Here is a 25,598-nt window from a genome sequence, read left to right on the forward strand (position 1 = left end):
GTAGCACTGACACATCAACGTATAAATTTAAAAAATTAATTTATTAATTTTAACTAAATAAAAAAAATAAAAATAGAATTAAAAAATCATGTTCAAACCTCGCCCAGAATAAAAACATGTGTTCTTCCCGTTAATCATGTTCTTCATTTTCTTCCCAGCAAACCTTGCCCAGAAATTTAAAAAATCAATATTTTTGTTTCCCTTCTTGCATTTTCTTAGCAACCAAACATGTAAAACACACAGCAATCTTCAAATGAGAACAAAACCAACAATCACAAAAATACAGATCTACTACAAAATCAATCTCCAACAAAGAATCAAACCCAAATCTCCAATAAAACAACCAAACCCATAAACCCAACAACCAAACCGATCTCCAACAAAGTAAACCTTAACCTTCAAACCCATAAATCCTCTTGGGAAACAAATACAAAAAAAATGGGGTCAAATACCCACAGGAAAAACAAACCAAAACCCTCAAATTCTCAAACCCAAACAAAATCATCAAATCCAAAAACTCAAATGTCTCTCATTGTTTTCTCTAGATCAAGAATCCATGGCATCCATTATTAAAACCTTGAAGATCTGCCCCTTGCTATGCTCTTCGTTGGTCGAGGGAGAACCCAAAGGGCGAAAGGGCCAGGTTTAGAGATGGACCTAAGGGCGAAAAGGCCGAGTCATTAGGCACAATGCAAGCTTGCAACTCGGCGAACTCGTCCACGCCTTTCCAAACTCGGACTAGAATCAAAGTCTCTTTCTTCTTGAACGACTCGTGCAAAGTCTTCTGGGCTCCACCTTTTCCTTTCTTGAACGCCGATTTGGACTGACTCGAGTTTCCGATTCGAAGCTCCTTGACTATGTCTCCGGTCTGGAGAAAATCGTTGGTCCACTCATCGGCGGTGGAAGTACCATTAAGGCACTCGATGGAGAGGACCGTCGGAGAAAAAGAAATAAGAGAGCCAAGAGAGGAGTTTGACCCGAGAGGGAGAGGGAGAGAGAGATCTAGGAAAATGAAAAATGAGTTTGGCATTGTGTCTGAGTTTAGTGTTTATTGATGATTTTGTGTTTGGTTGACAAGAAAATTTAAGAAAAAATGACAAAGTTACTACAAGTTATTTTTTTTCTTAATCTTTAAATCATAATTCATATGAATTTTGATTTTTAATTCTTTTTTTATTTTTTTATTCAGTTAAAATTAATAAATTAATTTTTTAAATTTATATATTGATGTGTCAGTGCTACAGTAAATTATTATTATTATTTTATTAATCCGTCAGTTTCTCCAGTAGTTTGGTGACGGAATAGTGCTTCAAGGACTTAAATGTCCCGCGTTAATTGGTTTAGGGACTAAAAGTGGTAAAAATAAAATGTAGGGACTAAAATGAAAAAACGTCAAAATATAGAGACTAAAAATTCATTTACGCCAAAATTATTTTGTAAAAGGGTCATTAATTTGTAACGTTACAAATTTTAATTTTTAACGTTAAAATTTTTTAACATTACAAATTAATTTTTTTGGTGCATGTCATTGGTGCAGCATTAAAAAAACTTTTTGGTGCATGTCATTAATTTTTTAACATTAAATTTTTTTATTTTTGTAAAAGTATAATTTGTAACGTTACAAACAATCTATACGTAGTGAAGAATTTTTTGGTGCATGCAATTGGTGCAGCATTAAAAAAAATTACGGTACAAATTACTCTTCGCTAATGCTCCTTACAACCTTTTTACAAATTAATTTAATATTAGTTTGTAATTTAATTAATATGACAAGGGTAAATTGAGTAATTCATTTGGTCAATAATTTTTATACTCTACTCTCTCTCCAAATCTCTCCAATTTGGAAAAATTAAAAATGAGGGGTTAGAGGTAGTTAAAACCCCTCCAAATCCCTCCCCCTCTTTCCTTAAAAAACTTCTAAACAAGATAATTTAATTACTCTCCCTCCTTTTACTCTACTCCCCCTCCTTCCCTTAGCATCCAAACAGAGCATAAGATTGTCCCTTTTCTTTTTAACATGCTCATTTGTTTTCATGAGTAAGCATCCTTTAGCAGTTAGCACCACTCTACACCTACATTCCTTAAAGTAAAAATATGAGTGCAACTTTATTCATAATTCGTGCAATAGTAGAGTGTTAGATGTTTATATTAATTTGATGCTTACATACATTGTTTAACAAAAACATCTTAACATCTCTTTTTTGTTTTTGTCTAATAGAAAAAAAAAAAAAAAAAAAAAAAAAAAAGAAAGAAAGAAGAAGAAGAATACCTTGGCATGTTAAGTGTTAATATTAATTTGACACTTTGAGATCCAAACACTTCATTATAATTAATTAAAAATGTCATTATGCCGGTATGTTATAGCTATTATTCTTTTTTCCTAACCCTACTTCACAATACTATTTAAACAAATAAAAGTTATCTTAATCCGACCTACTATAGTATTTTTCTTTAATCATTAATTAGCGTTCCTCAATAAAATTATACATCTTATAAGTTTATGATCAAAACCGTGCACCAGACGGAATTTCAAGTGGTTCAATAGTATAATACAAAGCCCAAACTAATAACTTTAAAAGATGTGTTAAACTAAGCCAATGCAGAGGAATTGTTTCCTTTCAAACCTTTTACAACTTCCCAAGCAAACAAATCCACCTGCAACTTGTAATGTTTTTATGAAAAAGTGACTCATCCCTCATTTATACACTTGTATAGTTGTCCAACAATCTTAAAAATAATAATAGCATACTAGATGCAACAGGTTCTTGGAGTTATACTGGATGTTGAGAATTTGGCATTGATGTCATCCAAGCAGCAATCCTCCACTGAGACCTTCACGAGGAACTTCCCACCCATTCCAAAAACCACACTTTTTCAAAATTTCAACACCTTTATCTTTGGCTAGTTTAGTTTCCATCAAAAACGAAAAGTCAAGTTTGTTCTCCTGGGCCTTTTTCTGGCATTGTAGAACTACAAAGGGAGTGCCCAGCCCCTACAATTCCAACTTAAAATTCTCATGGCCCTTGGGGAAGCTGTTGCTAGCTAGCTTCCCAAAGCCCGACATCAGATTAACCACTGAGAGAAGATGTGCTTGCTTCCTTGTCAAAAATAACACAGAGGAGTTTTTGCTTGATATTTCTTCCAAACTTTTCAATTTCTTTTCTGATTCTCTTTCTTGAACTTTCCTTAGCTGCTTCCTCATCTGTTGGGTCAAAGTCTTCACTATTACTTAGAGAAATATTTAAGGCAGGGGAAGATACAGCCGTGGTAGAGAAGGGTGGTCCTGGACCCAAAGTTAGAAGCTCAAATGGCATAAGGTCATTCATATTTAGGTCAAGCTTATTTCACCTTTTCAGAATGCTATCATCTAGGGTAGAAGCATTACTGACAATATCCTTCTAGCTCATGAAATTTTTGACCATTGAGAAAGAAAAAATGAAGGAAAAAATGTTTTGGAGCCCTAAAAATAGATATGTGTAAGTCTTATGATAGGGTTTCCTAGAGTGTTCTGAAGGCAGTACTGCTCTTTATGAATTTTAGTAACACTTGGATCAATTGGGTGATGGAATGTGTCACTACTGTACAGTTCACCCTACTTCTCAATGGCAGCCCAACACAACCTTTCTACCCTTCTAAAGGACTCTGACGAGGAGACCCTATATCTCCTTATCTGTTTCTTCTTTGTGCTAATATTTTGTCTATTGCCCTTACCAAAGCTAAAAGCCAAAAGAAATTAAGGGGCATTAAAATTGGTAGGAATGGTGTATCCTTTACACATCTGTTTTTTTGTTGATGACTCACTTTTCTTCTTTCAGAATGATAAGTGCTCATTGACAAATTTGGAAAATACAATTCACTGATATTGCTCCTTATCTGGTTAGGCCATAAACTTTAGCAAATCAAATCTCTACTGCTCCCCAAATACCCCTTTATACATTCAAGAAAACCTTGCTAGCAGTCTTCAGGTTAATCTTGTTCAATGTCCTAGAAAGTGTTTGGGTTTGTCCTTTAAGCTTAGGGGGAGAAGGGTAATTGACTTTCAAGATTTAATTGATAAGGTGCAAGCACAACTCCAAGGCTGGAAGGCAAGGCAGCTTTCTCAGGCTAGAAGGGCAGTTTTGATCTCATCAGTCTTGCAGTCTACCCCCTTTATGCCATGTCCTATTTTTAGATTTCCTGACAGTGTTTGTAGCAAGTTAGATGCAATCATGAGGGATTTTTGGTGGAGGCATGAATCGGGTACCAGGAAGTTTCACTTGATTCATTGGGATAAGGTGTGTCAACTAAGAACATGGGAGGTTTGGGATTTAAAAAGGCTAGTCTTTTTAATCAGGCTATGATATCAAAACAGTATTGGAGAATACTGCATAATCCAAACTCTTTGATTTTTAGACCTTTAAAGCTAAGTATTTTCCCACATCTACTTTACAAGAGTACAAGCCAAAACCTCATCATTCTTGGATTTGGAAGAATATCTTTGTCCCTTAAAATTCAAAGTTGCATAAGGGTAGATGGATCATAGGTAATGGTAGACATATCCCTCTAACTCACCAAGATTGGTTCAGTTGTCCAAACTAAGTATTACAAGAACATAATTTGGTTAATGGTAATGTGGCTGATCTAATTGATAATAGGACAAAAACCTGGAATTTGAGCTTGCTTTGGAAGCTATACCAACCATCTATAGTCAAGGAAATATTGCAGATTCCTATTACAAAAATAGATGGAACTATGGACAAGTTAGTCTGGAAATACTTTGCTTCAGGAGAGTATAGGGTTGATCAGGCTTACAAAATGTTGCATTTGGACTATAATCAATCCCAGGGTGTATGTACTAATTCAAATGTCGATCACCAATCCTTTTGGAAGTTTCTCTGGAAGATAAAACTTCCTATGAAGGTCCTCACATTCATCTGGAAAATCCTTCATGATAGCATTCTTGTTTTGGCTGAACTGAAGGGAAGAGGTATCACAAACTCTAGCAATTGCCTTATGTGTAATGAGGGTGAGGAAACCACAACACATTTATTTCAACAGTGCCCTTTTGCTAGAATTATCTGGTATGGGTCCATTCTTAATATTAGAACTTCTGATCTCAATCATATGACCACAAAACAACGGATCAAAGAAAACATATAAGCGATAGAGTATTAGGACAAAATGGAATGCAGTTTCTTCAAGCTTTACTTACCATCTTGTGGCTTCTCTGGACTCGCAGGAACCTAGTGGTGCACCAAGGCAAAATTCCTAATCCTATTGAAATGGTTCTCACATCTACCTCTCTCATCTGCAGGTACAGGGAGCCTTTCAAGGAATTTGTGCATAAACCAAAAGCAGGTCTCAAGAAGCAGCCTAAAATCAGAAACCAACATCATTGGTAAACAATCTGAGTGAGAGTTTTAACTCTATGATTGTGAAGGCTAGAGACAAGCCCATCTTATCAATGCTGGAGTGGATCAGAGTTAGGCTTATGACTAGACTGTATACAAAGAAGATTGACATAGAAAAGTATGGTGGCAAGTTGTGTCCAAGCATACTGGACAAGTTGGAGAAGTTAAAATTAAAGTCTAAAAACTTCTGTGCAATGCCATTTGGGAGGTTTGTGTATGAGGTTAACAATGAGAGGGAAAGGTATGCGGTGGACTTGGTAGAGAGGACATGCAGTTGTAGAGCATGGGACTTGACAGGAATCCCCAACAAGCATGGAGTTGTAGCCATTTTTGTGAATTATGAGAAACTAGAAAACTACACCCATCCATGCTACTACAAGGATGCTTTTATGGAGATATACAAGACACTCATTACCTCCCATGCCTGGCCAATCTGAGTGGATGTCAAGTGGCTAACCCAAGCCTATTGCATCTATTATGTATAAGCCACCAGGCAGGCCACCCATAAAGAGGAAGAGAGATGCTGATGAGCCAAGGAATCCTTATAAAGTGTCTAGATAAAACAAGTCAGTGAGGTGTGGAAGGTGTCAAAATGAAGGGCACAATGCAAGGGGATGCAAGGCTAATGTCACTGGTGAGACACCATGGGAGAGGAGGTAGAGATTGCAGAAATCTGTAAGTTTTTACAAACTTTTTTTTTATTCAAATGCAAAATGTCAATAACTAACATTGTAAAAAATGCTCATATTTGGTTGAAGGGAAGTGGAAGGCTTTCTACACACAGACAAGGATCCCATGTCCCATCTTCATCACAGACCCAATCCTCAGCTTAGCCTTACACTATGGCCTCATCCTCATCCAACCAAGCAGCAAGGTCACAGCCACAATCACAAACTCCACAGCCACAAGCTCCATGGTCACAACCACCAGCTTCATGGTCACAGAACCCAAGTCAGTGATACTCTTCAGACTTCAGGTACACAATTAGAGGAGCTTCTTGGTTCTGTTCAAGCCAGCCAGCAGCACACACCCCTGTAGAAACATGGGACAGCAGAGCACCAACAAGACCACCTGCTACCAGAGGAGCTGCTTTGAGAGGAAGGCGTGATGCAGCTAGTGCTCAAAAATGTAAAACAAGAGTTCGAAAGACCAACTGTGGTGGGAAAGGCAAGAGCAGTAAATGAAGACTAATTCAAGACACTTTTGTTGCTATGTATTAGGGTTATGTAGTGTTAAAGTTTTATGTAGTTTGTAGACAATGGCAAGGCAGACACTGTTGAGATTTGTAGACAATGGTAAGACACTTTTAAATTGCCCTGTTCAAACACTTTTTGTACTTTTGTAAGTTTTGTAAACAATGGGCAGTTGCAACTGTTTTGGTTGTTGTACCAAATGCCTTATATTTACTGGTAGTTGATGAAATACTATTTAATGCCACCCTAATCATGTATACAATTTCTCAACTTAATGACAGGTGTTCAGAATTATTATTCAAATTATTGTAGTTACCCATATATGAGTTCCATATATGAGTTTGTTTATGTGTGTAGCTGTATGTGTTGAATAGCAAGTGTATGTGTGCATTTGTTGTCTTTTCTTGCAAGTTGACAGATAGTTGTCATGCAATTTAAACACAATTATCTTCACACAATATTTTTTATGCACAATCCTGGCACAGTTCACACCATCCAACAAAACACCAACAGCTCACAGCTTACAAGTAGCCAATTCACTTTAAACAAAAATACCAACAGTATTTAACATAAATAACACTTTATCTTAAAAAGACTTATAATATTAAGTGGCTTCAAGCCAACAGCATCTACCATCTTACATAGTTCTCATTCTCAAAAAAATCTTACATAGTTTTATTACAATACAATTGAGAACCAGCTTATATTACAACCCACCAGGCATACTTAATCTCATCATTCCAACATTCTCACTTGAGTCAAAACATGAAAGTAACATAACAAAAAAAAAACCCATGACAGAATTAGTGCAATTCTGCACTTTCTCTCTTGCTCTAAAACTCTCACTGCTATCTCCTTGGCTTGAACAGAGGAAGCTCGAAACTTTCTCTCCCTAACAGTTGCTTTTGCTGCCCTGTCTTTAGCAATTTCTACCATTTAGGTAGCTTATGCTGCTGTTTGAGTAGCTACTATTTCCCTTTCATGTGCAAGTTGCAGCTCACTCCACAGTAAATCCAGCTTTTGTTGCACCAAATGGGTAGCTTCATTCCCACGCATACAAGTGGGGTTATCAATCCATTTAAAGAAAGGGCACTTGCGACCAACCTATTCATAAATTGAATTGAACACATCACATTTCAATCTCACGTGAATCAACTAGATTAAGTAAAAAGTATACTTACCTTATATCGGCTACAACCCAGAAACCTTCTCCCAAAATTATCCACTGTTAAACTTGTTTTCAACACACAAGTCTCATATGTACACATATGCCCACTTGAACCTAAGTAATTTCCACTCAAAGAAGACATTGATTATCAACTTCCTGTGAATCAAAACTACCATCAAAACTTGAAACCCCAACCCACATAAAACAGAAATGTTGTACCTGGTGATGATCTATCTTCGAATATTCAATGCCTCAAGACAACCCACAGACAAAACCTCACCCTCACATGAAAGCACGAACAGAAAAATCAAAACCCCAGCTCAATACAAGGGATTTTCTTGTTTCTAGGGCTTGTGAGGAAAAAAACTGATGGTTCGGGTTTTTTATCCATGTTATGTTCTAATTTTGAATAAAAAAGTGTTTTTCTAACGTCTGAGGGTGAGGTGGGTATCAGATTGAAGTTCAGATGGGCAAAGTGTAAATGATTAAACTAGGTGGGCAAAGTGAAAAGTCATACCACAGGTGGGTTTACTGTAATTATCTCTATAATTTAAATATAATATTCACAAATTTACATTTTTATTTTTTAAAATGTTGGTGGCACATGCAATACATGTGCTTGGTTAATGGTAAAAGTTGTTTATATATATATATATATATATATATATATATATATATATATATATATTGATAAGAAAAGTTGTTATATTAGAATAAAAATTGCACTAATCTATAGTTTGAATTTTACTCAAGATTAATTGTAATCAATAACAATGATAAAAGATTCTAAAAAAAAAAAAAAAAATGATTAAAAGTTGATAACACGGTCACTTAAATGGTATTCCAAGACATTTTTTATGCTCTCATAGGGTAACAATAGAAAATATCTTCATTAATGAATGGTAACTTTTTTTAGAAATAGAGTCATAAATGTTGTTGGAGCATTTTAATATTAATTAATTAAAATGGATTTGTATGACAATATAAATGTAAATATATGGGAGTTAATATAGAAGATAAAGAGTTAGTGAAAATATTTAATCCCACATTGAAAATGAGAAAGTTTTTTAATTTTTTAATTATGGTGATTAATGGGCTAATATGTATTGATTGAGATATTGAGCTAGATACGTGTGCAAAGGAGAGATAAAAAGAGAAAGTGTCAAAAATAGAAATGAATAAGCCTCTTAGATCCTCTACTTGACAAATGAAGATATAATAAGTCTTAGCAATATAATGTCTTTAACTTAATGAATAGTTATTATAAAACTGATTATTCTTAAAGAATACCTCTTTCATCAAGTGAAATTGCCCTCCATCTAGATTTTACAAGCTAAATTTGGAGGATCTGCTCGAGGCGTGGGAATACATGTAGAGTTAGCAGTGCCGATGGTCTCATTACAGACTTTCATAAATCTTGACTTTGAAGCTTCACCATAAATATTGGGTTCACACATTCCATGGCGGTAGAATTAATTATGGGGTCTTAGCGTGAGTTTGGATACAACTGAAATCCAACCACGTCTACATCTATGTTTTACACAGTGGGTCCAGTGCACTGTTTACGGTACCCGCAAGTATAGAATTTGACAAAATCAACTTTAAAACTAGGTCCTATGGCACTATTCATACATTTAAAAATTATTTTGCTACAGTGTTTTCAGTTTTCAACAATAAGCGGTATCCAAATAAACCCTTAGGGTGTGTTTGTTTGAAAGTGAAATAAGGTGGATGGAAAATTTTAAAGAGAAAATAGGAAGGAAATTTTTTTTAAATGTGTTTGGTTGGGTGAGGAAGAAGGAAAATAAATGGCGAGGCCCAGGTGTTTTCTCCCCTGACCTACCAAAAAATTTTCTCCCCAAAATGAAGAGAAAACTGTGTGGAAATGAATTTTTTCTTAATTGACAAAAATACCCTGTGCATATTCTTCAAGTTTCTTATATATATATATATATATATATATATATATATATATATATATATATATATATTCTTTTTTTCTTTTTCGTTGGGTAGTACGTTACCTTTTTTTTTTTTTTTTTTCTTCTTCTTCTTCTCGACAGTTGCTTTTTTTTCTTTTTCACTGTACCGTTGCCCTTTTTTTTTTGGGCTGTTGCCTTTTTTTTTCTTATTCTTTTTGTTTCTTTTGATTTTCTAGGGCCTGGTGCCTTTTTTTTTTCTTTTTGTTTCTTGGCAGTTACATTGCCACTTCTTTTTTGGGATATTATTTTTACTTTTTTAAAAATTTGGATAATTGCTTCTTTTTTTTTATGGTTATTTGTCACTTTTTTGTTTTAATTAAGTATAATTCTTTAATAAGGGTATATGAGTAAATTTATTTAAGCTCATTTTTTTCCATCATTCTACTTTTCCACTCTCAACCAAACAAAAATGAGAGCAAATAAAATATTTTCTATCCTCCCACTTTTCCATCTTATTACCATTTTCTATCCTCCCACTTTTCCACTCCTATAACCAAACGGACCCTTAAGGATAGCCTTGCCCGTGCAAAAGTTGTAAACATCTAGAGATTGATGCATATCTCATATCTCTCTTATTGATGCATCTCACCCAGTAGTGCTTTAATTATTTCATATATGTCATTCCTCCAGGGACGGACCCAAGTGGGGGCCTAAGGGGGCCCGGGCCCCCCTAGACCCAAAAAAAAAAATTAGCAGCTTAAATTTTTCAAAAAAAAAGCTTGGCCCCCCTTTAGTTTTTAGCTCAGCCCCCTCTCAAGAATTCCAAGCCCAGCTGGCCAGCCCAGGCAAGAGCCCATGACCCATGTAAATAAAAAAATAAAAAATAAAACTCAACAGTAAACCTAATGGAGAAACTAGAAAGTGAAAGATGAACTGAGGAAGGAAAAAAGAAGAAGAAAGGAAATAGAGAGATAGAGAGGCGCGGCGAGACAGAGAGATAGTGAGCCACTGAGCCTAAACGCCGACGTGATGCGAGAATCTCGCCCAATACAACAGTACCCACGTCGACGCCGGCACGCCATCATCACGTGATTCACGTGAGCCCTCAGCTATCGCCGTCGTCGGTTGCTCGAGCCTTCACACTGTTTGTGAATCAACTGTTCTAACAGGTATTTAATCTATGATCCTTTCCTTCAAGAATCAAAACCTAATAAAATGTTTGTGAATCATTGAATCAACTGTTTTAACAATCTGTGCTTGTGCTTGTGGAGTGTTTGCGGAATCACACTGTGGTGTTTTTTTTTTAATGGCTTTTTGGCTTTGTGACTCTCTCTATCTGTGTTTGTGACTCTCTCTGAGTCTTGTATTATATAGATGAGAGAGAGAGTAGAGTTTGTAGAGATTACTCAGATAAGGATTAGAGAATTTTTTTTACTGTTTGTTTGTGCTTTGTTGACCAGTGACAAAAAAAGAAAAAAGAAAAAAAAAGAGTAAAGTTAAGAAATGTTTTTTTTAGTAGTGCTGTGCAGAATAAATTTAGAGTGTCAGTAGTGCTGCAATGGGATTGGGTTAGTGGGTCAATGTCAGAAAGATGGATACAACATAAAGACAAAGATAAATAAAGGCAGACCAAAGACAAAAATAAAAAAAATAAATCATATAATATAGAAAATTGTCATACAAATTTAAGAAAATTGTCACACAAATTTAATATATATGATTATTATTTTATTTGTAGATCATGAAAAAACCAACTATAGTGCTTGATTTTTTTTTTTAAAAATATTCAAATTCTTCCGAAGTCAACGTGGGATTGCCAACAACTAATGTTGCTATTCCAATTCTAAGGGCACACCTTAAGCTATTTATTTTTGAAATTTTTTTTATCGGAAATTGAAAAAGTTTTACAGTTTTTTCAATTCCCGAACTTTTTAAAAAAATAGTTGTGGGGACTAAAAGGACCTAAGTAAGTATTTGGGCATTGGGCTTTGTTGATGGGCGCTAGTTTGTTTAGATTAAAAGCCTCTTGGAACCGTAACTCGGCCCATGAGTCAAGAGTCTGAGGATTCGTCCGAGGACGAATATCTCCTCGGACAGACCCACGATGACCCTAGGATTCACCAGAAAGATCAAGGCAGGGTTACGTAAAAACCGTTGGTTAAAAGGGGGACTTAGGCGCCCTCCAGACGCAACGGTGTGAGGGAAATATCTTATGAAAAGGCTGCTACCTTCACATTAAAGACCCTACACCTACCTCCCTGGCCGCATTAATGGGAGAGTGACACTTGAATAGTAGAAGTCAGCCTTCTTGCTGTTATTTAAAGACTCTCAGAGGGTGGTGGATGGGACAAATGGCTAATAAGGTGATTTGTGTGACACGTGGAGAAAGAAGGAAGAAGAAGAAGTATTTAAGGAGGAAAGAGGGCAAAGAAAGGGGGGACGAATATGAAGAATTGTGCCCTTTGAGAAAGAAAAAGACAGATAATATACAATTTGTCCTCGGCTTACGTCCGAGGAGGTTTATTTTGCCCAGTTTGTCTTTTATTTGCAAGCACTGTAATATTTTAGCCTGTTCATCAAGTTTCGAATATCACTAAACTAGATTGCGAACCCACACTCTACAAATTTCATTGTTTAAGGTTCATTGAGCCTGAGCCCACGTGTGTTTTTGGGTCCAGGCGCAATTGAGTGCTTACAATAGTATAATATTGTATGCCTTAAGGGCACACATTAGTAAAATCCTTCTAAAAAATATGCATTCCCCAATTCCAGAAAATGTCGATTCAATTTTTTTTTCCGCTTATCTCTGATCCCCCAGCTTGAAATCTTAGGTCTGTCCCTGCCTTCCTCTAGCTTATATTAGTCACACCCAGTCACCCACCACAAAATAAAATCACTGTACATATCTTTTGGCCAAGGAAAAATTCTTCCTCTTTTTTTTTGTTGAAAAACACACACATATAGAGAAATGAGATGAGATAAAAAAATACACTCACACGTTTCACTTTTATTCTGCATTATCATTCTCCTTTCTTTATTTTGTATAAGCTTTGCATATCTTATACACTAGGCTACAAGTTTGTTTGTTTTTTTTTTAATTATAAAGAAAAACCAAAATTATGTAAGTTATTTGTAAGAAATATATATGATAGACCCGCAGGATTTATTGATATCACATGCAGAATATGGGTATGTTGGTAAAAAAAAAAAGATGGCAATGATCGTGATTCGTGCTCTCATGGTCATGGGATAGATGATAGATCCCACGTTAATTTTCTCTCACGTATACCAATCCGAAAACCGGTCCCACACGAGCTTTTATTTCAATGACAAACAATCCTGTGGTTCAGATTATTCCCTCCATTCTTGGTTTCTTAACTCAGTACACCGTGGACCCCCTTACGTTGTCTCTTCCTCCATCCACGTCATTTATTTTCACGGAATCGCCACCACACACGTGTCCCAATTAAAATGACCCCGTAACCCAGTTTCAGTCTCCACCTCTCACACAGTCCCATCAGTATCGCCGCCATCAGTACTCACAAGTCTGAATTGTGATGTCTGTCAAATCTCAACAACACCAACAACAACCAATACCCCACGCGCCACACTAGCTAGTGAGAGCATTCGCACTAGCTTATTTAAAATAGCATATCCCAAAATAGAGTCAATAAAATTCAAAAATCACATTCATTATATTATGAAGGGTTTTATTCAAGTGTGTTCTTATGTCATATATTAATAAATTATTTAAAAAAATGAAAAAAATAATTATTAACTGTTTTGACAATTTTTTTAATTTTTCATAAAAATTTTATCAAAATGAATAGTTAATATATACTCTTAAGGCATATATAAATTAGACCCTCTTATAAAATAGGTTTTTGCTCTCTCTCTCTCTCTCTCTCTATATATATATAGTTTTTGAAGAGTAAAAAAGAAAGTATATGATAATTGTTGTGGGTAAAAAATGAAAAATGATTAAAAAAAATATATTTTAATAAAATAGATTAGGTAAAATGTAAAACTGACCCTCTAAATTTCTTCAAATTTCATTTCAGTCATCTAACTTTGCTTTTATTCATTTCAGTCCTCTAATTTTCAAGTTTATCCAATTAAGGCTTTTCCATCAATTTTTGTTACATGTTGTGGTTAATTTTTCAATTTTATAAATTTTTTTTCAAATTTTTTAAATTAAAAAAATTCAATTAATATTGAAAAATATTTTCTAAATTTTTTTTTTCAAAAAATTTTAACAATAGTTAATGGAAAAACCTTAATTGAATAAATCTATAACTTAGAGTACTGAAATGAACGAAAGTAAAATCAGATGGCTAAAACGAAATCTGAAAAAAGTTAGAGGATCAGTTTTGCACTTTAGCCAAATAGATATTACGAAATTAGTTGTAGCCTAAGACTACAACTTTAGTCAATATCTTATTATTGGAAGTGAAATTTGAGAAATTCACAATTGTATTATATTTTCTTTTTATATTCTAAATGTTTGCAAAAAATTTAGAAAATTAAAGATCAAAAGCTATGTCATCAGTTAATTGTTTAAAATACAAGTTTTGGTAATTTGAAATTACGCATAAAATATAAATTGATAGATCGTACAGGAAGTAATATCTGATAAGTACAAAATTTGACACGTATATTAAAAGTGGGAAGAGCAAGCAATTCAATGATTAAATTTTCAAAATATGTAGTAATGTTAAATTTTTTAATTGAAATTGTAGCCTTAGGATACAACCAATTTTGTAGTTAAATTTTGTCCAAATAGATATTAGATAAATCAAGATGTTTTCAAAAATTGTAATATAAAATTGAAAAAATAGATTTTTATTCTAAAAAAAAATTGCATGTTTATTGCTTATGGGTCCCACGCTATATTTTATTTTAGTTTTATATCAAATCTTTTGTGTTCACGTGGGACTGCTTATTCTTAGTAGTTTAATTGCATGAGTTTGATTTACCTTTAGGACTTTTTAAAACTAGACATGTCTTTTTTTGTTTTAAATATACAATGTCAAGTGACAGTGAGTTTTAATCTCCGCATTTTATTTAGTTAGTGAATGATGTGACAGTTTCTCATTAAAATAAAAGGAGATCATAGTTAAAAAAGTACTGAAAGTAAGCTAAATCTTATTTGCTTAATATTAAATAAAAAACTAAAAATTAGCTTATTTTTTTAAAAAGCTGAATGTAAAATTGTTTAAAATAAAATTGAGACAAAAAAGTAGCATATAATTCACAAATAATACATTAAATAAACAGAAAGTCAACTTATAATTATTTTCCAAATTCACACAGCTTTCAATATATTAAAAATAAGCTAATTTTTAACTTTTTGTGTCAAATCATGTTTAATAAATTACAAAAATAAGTAATTTTTATAAAAAATTCTTAAGTACTCCCGAAATATAGTGAAATGACACTTCATTTTTTCACATTCATAGTAGACCTTATCATAAAATTTAATAAGTAGATCTCGTTATGAATGTGAGACCAGTGAACATCATTCTATGTACTCCGAGAGTATTTAAAAATTACCTAATTTTCATAAATAAATAAATAAAGTGAAATGTTAACAAATGTCTCAAGAAAATTAGTTTATAAACTACTTTTAGAAATATTTAAAAGAAAAAATGATAAAACAATTAATTTTATTGACAATTTTATATATTCCCATAAAAGTGGTATAAAAACTTTCTTAAAATCATTTATTATACGTTGTATTAAAAGCACCCAAACATTAATAGAAGGAATGCTAGCTAACTTTCCAATTTAAACAAGCGCGTGTATCTCAAACCCTTCTCCGTTCTCTACGTTTTCAAAAAAACCAAATCCATTTTCTGATTTTTCGTATTTCGTATTTCTCTGGTTGGTATCGAAAATATAGCAGCCACCACAATAATCTCTCTTATTATTACAGTCTTGCATTTCACACTCTCTCAGAAAACTCCTCGTATTCTCATTGAATTTACAACCTCTAACCCTCCTCTTCACAGCTCAAGTGACCTGAGAATGACTGACCCGGTGGCGCTCGATAACGACGAGGAGCGCTCGCTGTTGTCGGAGCCCAGCTTTACTGATGACCGGTCGTGGCGGTTGAACTTCGATGGGTTTCAGGTATCCACTGACCACCAGGACAAAAAGCCTCCTCGTGGACTCCATGACTGCTGTCTTGGGGTTTTAGGTAATTTCCCAAAACAACCTTATTCTTCTGTTCCACGTACTTATCAAATTTATTTTGGTTGGTGAACTGAGTACCTTTGATGATGTTCTTTATTGTAGCTCTGTACATTTATTTATGTTTTTTTTTTTTTTTTTGTCTGACTCTCTTTTGGTCTGAAATGACTAGTATTCTATGCTGAATTTTTAGTCTCTGGGAATTTTACTTGTTTTGGTATTATTTGTTTCTTAATTGTTATTTTATTTTGCTTTGCTTTTTGCTTTTAATTTGTTTTTATTTTTTAGTTTAGTGGGAATTTTTGTTGATTCCTTAGATGTATGTGGGATTGGATTAGTGGTTGTGCTGTGCCCAACTCTTGGCTTTTTTATATATACAGTGTTGGTGTTAAGATGATGGGTTAGTACTAATTGAAAATTTGTGGGGTTTGCTTTGGAAAATGACCACAAAAACAGGTATAATTGAAAGTAGCTCTTCTTTGATTGAAGAAGATTTTAGGTAAGCGGCTCTTCTTTGATTGAAGAATATTTGGGATTTTTTTTATAAATAAAATAAAATGAAATTTTGGGTCTTCTTTAGCTATTCAGTTGGTTGCTTGGTGGTCTCACTTTCTTTCAAGATGGTTTAGATTGTAAGTTCTTGTTGCATCACTCATGTTTGTGTTTATGGCTGTTTAAGGATTTGTTGTTGTTGTTGGGATTTTTTTTAAACAACTATAAAAACCAAACTATATTATTAGTAGCCAAGGTTTGAAACTAATTTGGTATCTAATAAATCGAGTCCTTTGGACTTGATTTTGAAATGCTAAATCAAGTGGACTAAACTCGATTTCAACATTATTCGTAGCTCATGTGGATACTTGGTCCACGTAGACGTAGAACTCGATTTCGTTTTGTTTCAGAAAGTGAAGTTTTGTTTCAGCAACCAAGTGACTTTCTTGTTCTTCCTTTCCCTTTTTTTTACTTATGCCGTCCCACTCTCCACTTCCAAGCCCCAAAAACCCATGAACTAATCAAATCCAAAACAAATGAAACCCACTTTCCACTCCAACGTGTTCTTCTCCTCCATTGGAGCAGTGGCGAGAAACCACACGTTCGATTTGATTTCCATCGCCTGAAGCTTTCGCCGCCTGGGTTTGATCAGAATCGGCGCCTGGGTTGCTGGGTACATGTTCTTCTCCTCCACTGGAGCGGTGGCGAGAAACCACACGTCCGATCCGATTTCCATCGCCTGAATCGGCGCCTGGGTTGCTGGATTTTGCATCGTTGCTTCTTTCTTCTTCATTGTTTATCACTGGTTGTTGATCTCTACATTTTGATATTTGGGTTTTGCTGATCTCTGTGTTTTGATTTCTAGGTTTTGGTTACTAAATCGAGTCCATAGGGCTCGATTTCTATTTGACAGAACTCGAATCCTGTGGACTCAAGTTCGGTGCTTACGTGGACCAAGTATCCACATCAGCTACGAACGATGTTGAAATCAAGTTCAGTGTAGTTGATTTAGCATTCCAAAATCGAGTCCAGAGGACTCGATTTGTTAGATACCAAATTAGTTTCAAACATTGACTAACTAATAATATAGTTTGGTTTTTATAGTTATATATAAAAAAAAATCCTTGTTGTTGTTGTTGTTGTTGTTGTAGGTTTTAGAGGATTAACAGTTAAACATGATAGAATTTGAAGGATGGTTTCTCTTAAATCCTTGTACATTGAGAACTCACTAATTTTCTGGTATATCACTAATTTTAAAGTAAAAAGTTTGGAATCACAAATTTGCATAGCCTATATGTATCACTGGTTAGTGGTTACTTTTATAATGTAAGTATAAAAGTTGGACACTATGACTTGGGGAAATTGAGAAAGTGATGTTGATCGGAATGATTCATCGATTAAGATAACTATCAATCAACATTTGAGAGATATTACATGGACCCCAATTCATTTGTTTGCTTGATGGGTTCAGGTCCTGAAGATAATGTGGCTGAGTACTATCAGCAGCAGGCAGAAATGCTTGAGGGCTTTAATGAGATGGATGAGTTAACAAGAAGTGGTTCTCTTCCTAAGATGTCAAAGGTTCATAAGATCATTTTCTTTGCCAAAGCTTGTAATTTTCTCTTTTTATTATTGTCTGCAGACTCAAAACTGAAATGGTGCTATTTTTATGGTATTAGGAAGAGAAGGACAAGTTGGCTAGAAGTGAAACGTTTGCTATTAGGATATCAAATATTGCAAACATGTTTCTCTTTGCGGCTAAAGTCTATGCATCTGTCCGAAGTGGTTCCTTAGCCATCATTGCATCCACATTGGACTCACTTCTTGATCTTCTGTCTGGCTTCATCCTGTGGTTTACAGCATTCTCCATGAAAACACCAAATCCATATCAATATCCTATTGGGAAGAGACGTATGCAGCCATTGGTGAGCCATCCTCCAATTTTTCTTGTGAAGTCAAATTTTTATGGTCAAGTTTACATATGACAAACTTCTCAAAAAATAAAGAAAAAGTTTACAAATGACAAGTTTGGTGATAATGCAACTTGAATCTATGCAATAAATGATTATTTTGGTTTCGGATGCACGTCTAATGTTGCCTGCTTGATACATGCTGCCACCTTTGGTTTTACCTCACTGTTCACTGATTCTGCATGACCAGGAAGGAACCAATTAGCTTGTACTGGCCCTCTTAATCCTAGTATGTGGGCCTATTTCTACAAGCAAGAGCTTTTCAACCTTCTCCTAAACTTATTTTCCAATTCCATAACTAATTTTGTAGAAGAATGTGGACTGGACTCAGACCAGCACTTTATCTTAATTTGATATTTATTAATCCATTCTCTTCAATTGTATAATCCATTCTAGCCAATGATATTAAAAGACTAGAATAATATTACTACGTACATAGAATTTGATACATCTTGGCAACAACTTGCAGGGGATCCTTGTTTTTGCCTCTGTCATGGCAACCCTTGGACTGCAGATAATCTTGGAGTCAATACGCACACTATTATCTGATGTAAGGGGCTGCTAGTTAAATTCTTAATGTGTTAATCTTCCATTTTCTATCAATTTGTTTTACCATGGTTTTTTGGAATTACTGGATACACTTGTGAACATAAACTGACTTTTATGTTGCTTCTCAATATTTATGTGCTTTAAGGAGAATGATTTCTCATTGACCAAAGAGCAAGAGGAATGGGTTGTTGGCATTATGCTCTCTGTGACTTTGGTAAAACTCGGTCTGGTTCTTTATTGCCGTTCTTTCACTGATGAGATCGTCAAAGCTTATGCCCAGGACCACTTTTTTGATGTTATCACCAACGTTATTGGACTCATTGCTGCTCTCCTTGCTAATTATATTACTGATTGGATGGATCCTGTTGGAGCTATCATTGTAAGTTTGTCTTTGTCAAAATTCTTTTCTTTCTTAAACTCTATGCATGGAGTTAAAAGCTGAAGGAAATGTTTATCTAATTTCTTTTTTCATGGGACCGCTATTAGAGCTTGCCGTATATTGGTTCTATTTTGGAGTTTGAATCTTATTCAACTTAAATAAATCAGAGGACTTACTAGAATAGATAAAAGGCTGTTATACCCGTAGTCTTTGCCTCTTTGGAAATTAAGATCTTCCAAGTATATCCACCTTGGCAATTCCATGTCTTTTTGTGCCTATCGACAGTTTTCTTTTTCTCTGATCAAGCTGTCTATTCTTTTAAAAAAATCATGTTTATTGATATGCTGATAATCTTCTGATTATATGTCAAATTGTTAATTGACACCATGAAGATTATCGAATGCTGATGTAATTTGTCGTGACGTGGATCTGGCAATTTGTTCCTCTTTCTCTAAACTTGAGTTATGGACTCTCAAGGCTATTTCTTTTCTTCCATTGCACTTACATATTACTTTGGGCTTACTGCAGCTGGCTTTGTATACCATCCGTACATGGTCAATGACAGTGTTGGAAAATGTGAACTCCCTCGTGGGAAAATCAGCTGCACCAGAGTATCTACAGAAACTGACATACCTCTGTTGGAACCACGACGAGGCCATAAAACATATTGATACAGTTCGGGCGTACACCTTTGGCTCTCACTACTTTGTGGAAGTTGACATAGTCTTGCCAGCAGGCATGCCCTTGCAAGAGGCTCACGACATTGGGGAATCCTTGCAGGAGAAGCTTGAGCACTTGCCTGACATCGAGCGTGCCTTTGTACATCTCGATTATGAGTACTCGCACAAACCTGAGCATGCTCAGTCACACCACTAGAAGTAAGAAGTAAATCTAATATTAATTCTGTTAAAAGTTTTGTTTCTTGCTCCTTTTTACACGCCACAGGTTCTTGCTTCTACTTCAATGTGAAAATTTAACTCCTATTGAGTACAATCTGAAGCTGTAAGAATCATGGAGAAAATTGATTATAAGTGTACATTCAGTGAAATTGTGTAATACTTTGGAACATTTGTTAGCTGGGGAGCTAACTTGCCCTGAACATCTGCTTACGGCTATTGGCCTTTTGCAACTTTAAAGGTAACCCATTACCCAAGCCAACCATTTGGCATTGTCATGATAACGTGCAGATTAAAATATGGGCCTAACCTCAACTAGCACAAGAAAGTTCTTATATGTCAATTTAGCGTTCATAAATCTGTGGACCAAGCTTGCTTTTTGGAGGCCTTAGTTGGGGGAGTTTGTTTGGAACAATTGGAGCTTGGAAAATACGTTATTGGACACTTATGGTCCCAACATGCCAAAATGTTTGTAACCCATAGTCTAACAAATTTAACATTAGTACTGATGTGGCAATTGATGGTATGCTTCACTTGGATAATGGACCACCTACAAAGATTTTGGGTAAAATGCGAAATTGATCCTCTAAGTTTCTTCAGATTTCATTTCAGTTTTCTAACTTTCAAGTTTATTTAGTTAAGGTTTTTCCATCAATTTTTATTATATGTTGTGGTTAATTTTTCAATTTATAAATTTTTCTTCAAAATTTTTAAATTAAAAAAATTCAATTAATGATTTTTATTTTCAAATTTTTTTAACAAAAGTTAATGGATTAAGTGAATAAATCTGAAACTTAGAGGACTGAAATGAACAAAAGTAAAGTTAAAAATCAGAAGAAAATTAGATGATTAGTTTTGCATTTTAGCCAAAAATTTAATTAAAAAACAAAATTAGTGTGATGCCAACCATAGCATCTTCAATGCTCAAACTAGTACATTTTATATTTATGAAAGAAATGTAAAGAGATTTTAGCATTCATTGTGCTATCTATCTTGGTTCTTTCTCCAAAAAGAAAAAGAAAAAGTGCTATCTTGATTGTGACATGAAATTTGGTTTATATTAAATATTGGTGCACAATATTAAAGACAATTACTTGACTTTGCTGTCGTGGTAATTGTAGAGAGAAAGGTATTATAGATGAGGATTGCAAAAGGCAAATCATTGCTTCTCATATTTGTTCGAACTTAATACAAAAAATATATATATATATATATATAAATATAAATATAAATATTTTTACAATCCAATTTACTATTCAATTTTAATATATATATATATATTTTTATACATTTTTTTAAAAAAAATTTACCTACAAGTCTTCTTATTTTATTAATTTTTAAATTTAATTAATAATTCTCAAAATTTAGTTTTGAGAGATAAATATAATTCTTAATTAAATTGTAGTACATTGTATGACAAAGATATAATAATAGTTTATACCTGTCCCACTTAACAAATTGCCATTGCTGTCATTTTCGTCGGTAGGAGAAATTATTGGCCTGCACAAAGCCACTATAACAATTTTTTGTTTAGACAGCTTTAGCTAAAAGTTTGGTTTTCGCTTCCTTGTATCGGATTCAACCAAAAAAAAAGCACGTGGCTTTTATTTATTCGGTAAGCACTGTTCAAGAGTGACTTGATAAACGATTTTCGTTGTTGTTTTTCACGTTTCTTGCTGTCAACAATAGGTGGATTTGAATAGTTTAGTCAAACAAAAGATAATTACGTGCACGTGTATATATATATATATATATAGTACCATTTTAGGATACATATTAAGTCATTTATTTATAATAAAATTTTTTTAAAAATTGAAAAAATTGTCAATACTTTTTCAATTTTTGAAATTTTTTTTTTCAAAAATGAATAATTATTATGTGCCCTAAGGAGATACATTAGTAAAATCTTTTTAATTTTATCAATAATCTTCTCTCCTTGTTATCAATAATAATAATAATAATAACCTTCTCTCCTTTGAATCTGGCCCAAATTACATCCACATACATTAATGTACTTTTCCCATCAGTTACCGGTAAATGCATTTTAAACCTAACCTTTCTTCAAAGGTTAATGGTAAACGGGTATTGTTAAGACAATTATTAATAAACTATTTTAAGAAAATTTTGACATCACTTCTATGATTTATTTATTCTTATATTTATCTATCTTTTATAGAATCTATACTATTTATAATGGGATTCTATTTTTTGGACTAGAATTAAAAATTTGAATTCCTTCCAATCATCCCACGTTTACAATTTGCTCTTCTTTCTTGCTTTTTTTTTTTTTTGAATTGGCCACAATTTTTTTTTTCTTTTAATAATTATCTATTTCATTTTTTTTTAGCACCCACGTTTAATTGCCTTTCAATCCACTTTTTACTACCTATCAAATTGTTTTATGAGATAATTTTTGTTTACGTGATAACAGGTTATTTTTTCTAAAAAATTAATATACATTATCCCTAAATTAGATATATCTAACCAATTTCTAAATAAAAATAAAGAGATATGTCCTATTAACTTAGGATAATAAATACAATAAATGGGTAAAATTGTGTTCCATTTTAAAATCCACCAACTCACATTTCTTACCCACTTACTTTTTCAATGCTAAAAAAAAAAAAAAAAAGTCAAAATGCAAAACTCACTCTTTAAGTTTCATAATCTTTCATTTCAATTTTTTAAGTTTGAGTTTTGTTATTTCGGCTTTCTAAGTTTTATTTCTTCTCAATTAAGTCATCCATTAATATATTATTAGTTTCTACTGTTAACTTACCAAAATGGTGTCGTTTTAGACCTTAATTAATATTTTTATTTATTTCTTAATCTTATGAAAAACGTTAATTTAAAATTTTTTTTTTTAAAAAAAAAGCAGTTGATCAAGTGTTGCAACTTTCTGACATAATCCATGACAAGAAAAGTGGATTTCCGGTCACAATCTTACAACTTACAAGAGCATATATGATATAGACTATCTTACAACAACCTTTATCGAAAGAAAAGTGGATTTCCGGTAACATAGTCGGTCACATGGGACTTGTTGTTCACTGCCTGATAAACCTTCGATACAAACTATATAGAGATCATGATGACAATGAGGAACAGTTGCAGTTGGCATGTATGTTATTAAAGATTTCGGTGCTGCAATCTTCTTTCTCCCTCAGCGATCTCTCTTTCCACCTCTCGATCTCTCACTCTCTTTCCCCCTCTTTCTCATTCTTGGTTTCTCAGATCTATCGGGTGGGGCGGGGCTAGGGTTTCAGTTTTGCTTTCTGTTTTTATATTTTTATTTTGATTAACGTTTTTCCTAAGATTAGGAAATAAATATAAAAAATAATTAAATATTAATTACGGACCAAACGACGCCGTTTTGGTATGTTAACGGCAAAAATTAACGGCATATTAACGGAAAGGACTTAATTGGGAAGGAATAAAACTTAGATGACTGAAATAACAAAATTCAAACTTAAATGACTGAAATGAAAAATTGTGAAACTTAGAGGGTGAATTTTGCATTTTAGCGAAAAAAAAAAAAAAAAAAACTATCACACACCCTACAAGTATCAGTACTTGTGGGGTGTGGGGGGCAAGGGACAGGGTTCAAATTTTCATGAGGGAGTTTCACACATATACACTTAAATTAGTACTTATCAGTTATCATGTATGAGATTGGAAATAATAAAAGTGTCTTTGAGCATTCAAGCATGTGCATAAGTGTGTGCTTAAAGACTAGTAAAAAATATAAAAGTTGTCAAAATAATTAATTACTTTTTTTCTATAAAATATTTTTAAAAATATATTCTAAACAAATGCCCTTAAGGACTTAGAATATCTTTAACTTTTTCCTATTAACAAATACCCACCCCTTTTCTACTTTAGGTAATATTTTTGTTAGATTACTACTACCATAGATGAAAATCACATTGATCATTTGTGGTAGTAGCTTGATTCTTAAAAAAAAAAAAAAAAATCACATATAGCTTTGTTGTCAGTTGTCACGATTTGGGATGTAATTTTGGGGAAGTAGTACTACTAAGGTTTAAGGGATGGAGTTTCTTGTTACATTCACTGTCCCATATAGAAGCACATATTAGGAAATTTCGAGTCCAAATTTTCTGTTCCACTTTTTTTGCTCCACTCTATACTCCACTAATAAAAACTTGCCACGTGTTCACCTAATTAATTAAATACTACTATTAATTAATAATGGTAGCATTAATAAGTCAACAATAATAGTATTTAATTAATTAGGTGAACATGTGGCAAATTTTTATTGATGGAGTATAGAGTGGAGCAGAAAAAGTGAGACAGAAGATTTGAACTCGGAAATTTCTTGCATCATCACCGCATAGATGATAGAAGGTGACATTATTAGAAAATTATTGCTTTGGAAACTTCCCACAAGACAAAAAGATAAATTGACAAATCTAGAGAAACTTTGAAATAAGGAAATTACACTCTAAATAATGCTAGAGATAAAAATTATTTTACACACAATTTTATAAATTATTGATGTGGTGAATGATTATTAGTAAATGAAAATGTGATATTAATGGTGGACTTAGATAAAAATCAATAAGAGGTTGACTACATCAACATTTTGTAAAGATGTTGTAAAATAGTTTGTGCATATAGCATTACTCATTATATGATATATATAAGTAATGTTATCACGGTCGTTTAGTTCGTCGTGATGTTACATTCCGTAATATTACGTTATTGTAATTTTACATTAATGTAATCTAAATATAAAAATACAATATTACATTAGTTAAGAATGTGAGGAGATTAAAATAATGTGATATATTTTGTAATTTTAAATAATGGTGATGTTAGAAAAAATAAAATAAGCAAAAAACGTTAATGTCACATCATCAAAATGTGTAACAATTAACAACCAAACGTCACTAAGACTTTACCGTCTATACGTTTATAAAAAATACATATAATTGTAATAAAATTTTTAAGATTTTTCATAATATTTTTATAATATATTCATAACAAATTATAGATAGTAAATGGTTATTGGTTATAATTTGAATTCACCAATTGTATTACTTTTTTGTCTATCAATAATAGCCAATATTTACCTATTATTTAAAATTTGTTATAAACATATTGTAAATATAGTATTAAAAACAAAGTATCGTTAATATGCTATTTTAGAAAAAATTTTACCCTATTTTTATTGGAAATAGCCGTTAAAACAATTAATTATTTTATTTTCAATAAAATATTTTCCTGAGGTCTAGATTAAATTGAGTGACTTGGCCTCTGTACAATATATATATTAGCCATTGCAAGGAGAAACAAACATGTCAAAATATTCCAATTCCCACTGAAATGCCAATTGATTTGCAGGTAAAACTAAAACTGAAGTAACCAAAAGTCTGAGTTGTTGTAATAAACTTTGTCGTGTACTTCATAAAGGCAAAAAAACCGCG

General features: G+C 33.3%; 1 protein-coding gene across 2 annotated transcripts; it reads left to right on the forward strand.

Annotated features, from left to right (window-relative positions):
* Positions 1-15,493: 15,493 nt before the first annotated feature.
* Positions 15,494-20,330, forward strand: LOC142640970 (metal tolerance protein 11). 2 transcript variants are annotated; one of them, XM_075815314.1, is made up of 6 exons: positions 15,494-15,872; positions 17,829-17,938; positions 18,037-18,282; positions 18,797-18,877; positions 19,022-19,255; positions 19,784-20,330. In XM_075815314.1, the coding sequence occupies exons 1-6, from the start codon at positions 15,701-15,703 to the stop codon at positions 20,129-20,131; spliced, it is 1,191 nt and encodes a 396-aa protein (XP_075671429.1). In that variant the 5' UTR covers positions 15,494-15,700; the 3' UTR covers positions 20,132-20,330. The 2 variants fall into 2 exon arrangements, with proteins under 2 accessions (XP_075671429.1, XP_075671430.1); XM_075815315.1 differs by lacking the exon at positions 15,494-15,872 and adding an exon at positions 16,064-16,364.
* Positions 20,331-25,598: the final 5,268 nt, after the last annotated feature.

Source organism: Castanea sativa, chromosome 6, assembly GCF_040712315.1.
Source record: "Castanea sativa cultivar Marrone di Chiusa Pesio chromosome 6, ASM4071231v1".
NCBI classification, from domain to species: domain Eukaryota; kingdom Viridiplantae; phylum Streptophyta; class Magnoliopsida; order Fagales; family Fagaceae; genus Castanea; species Castanea sativa.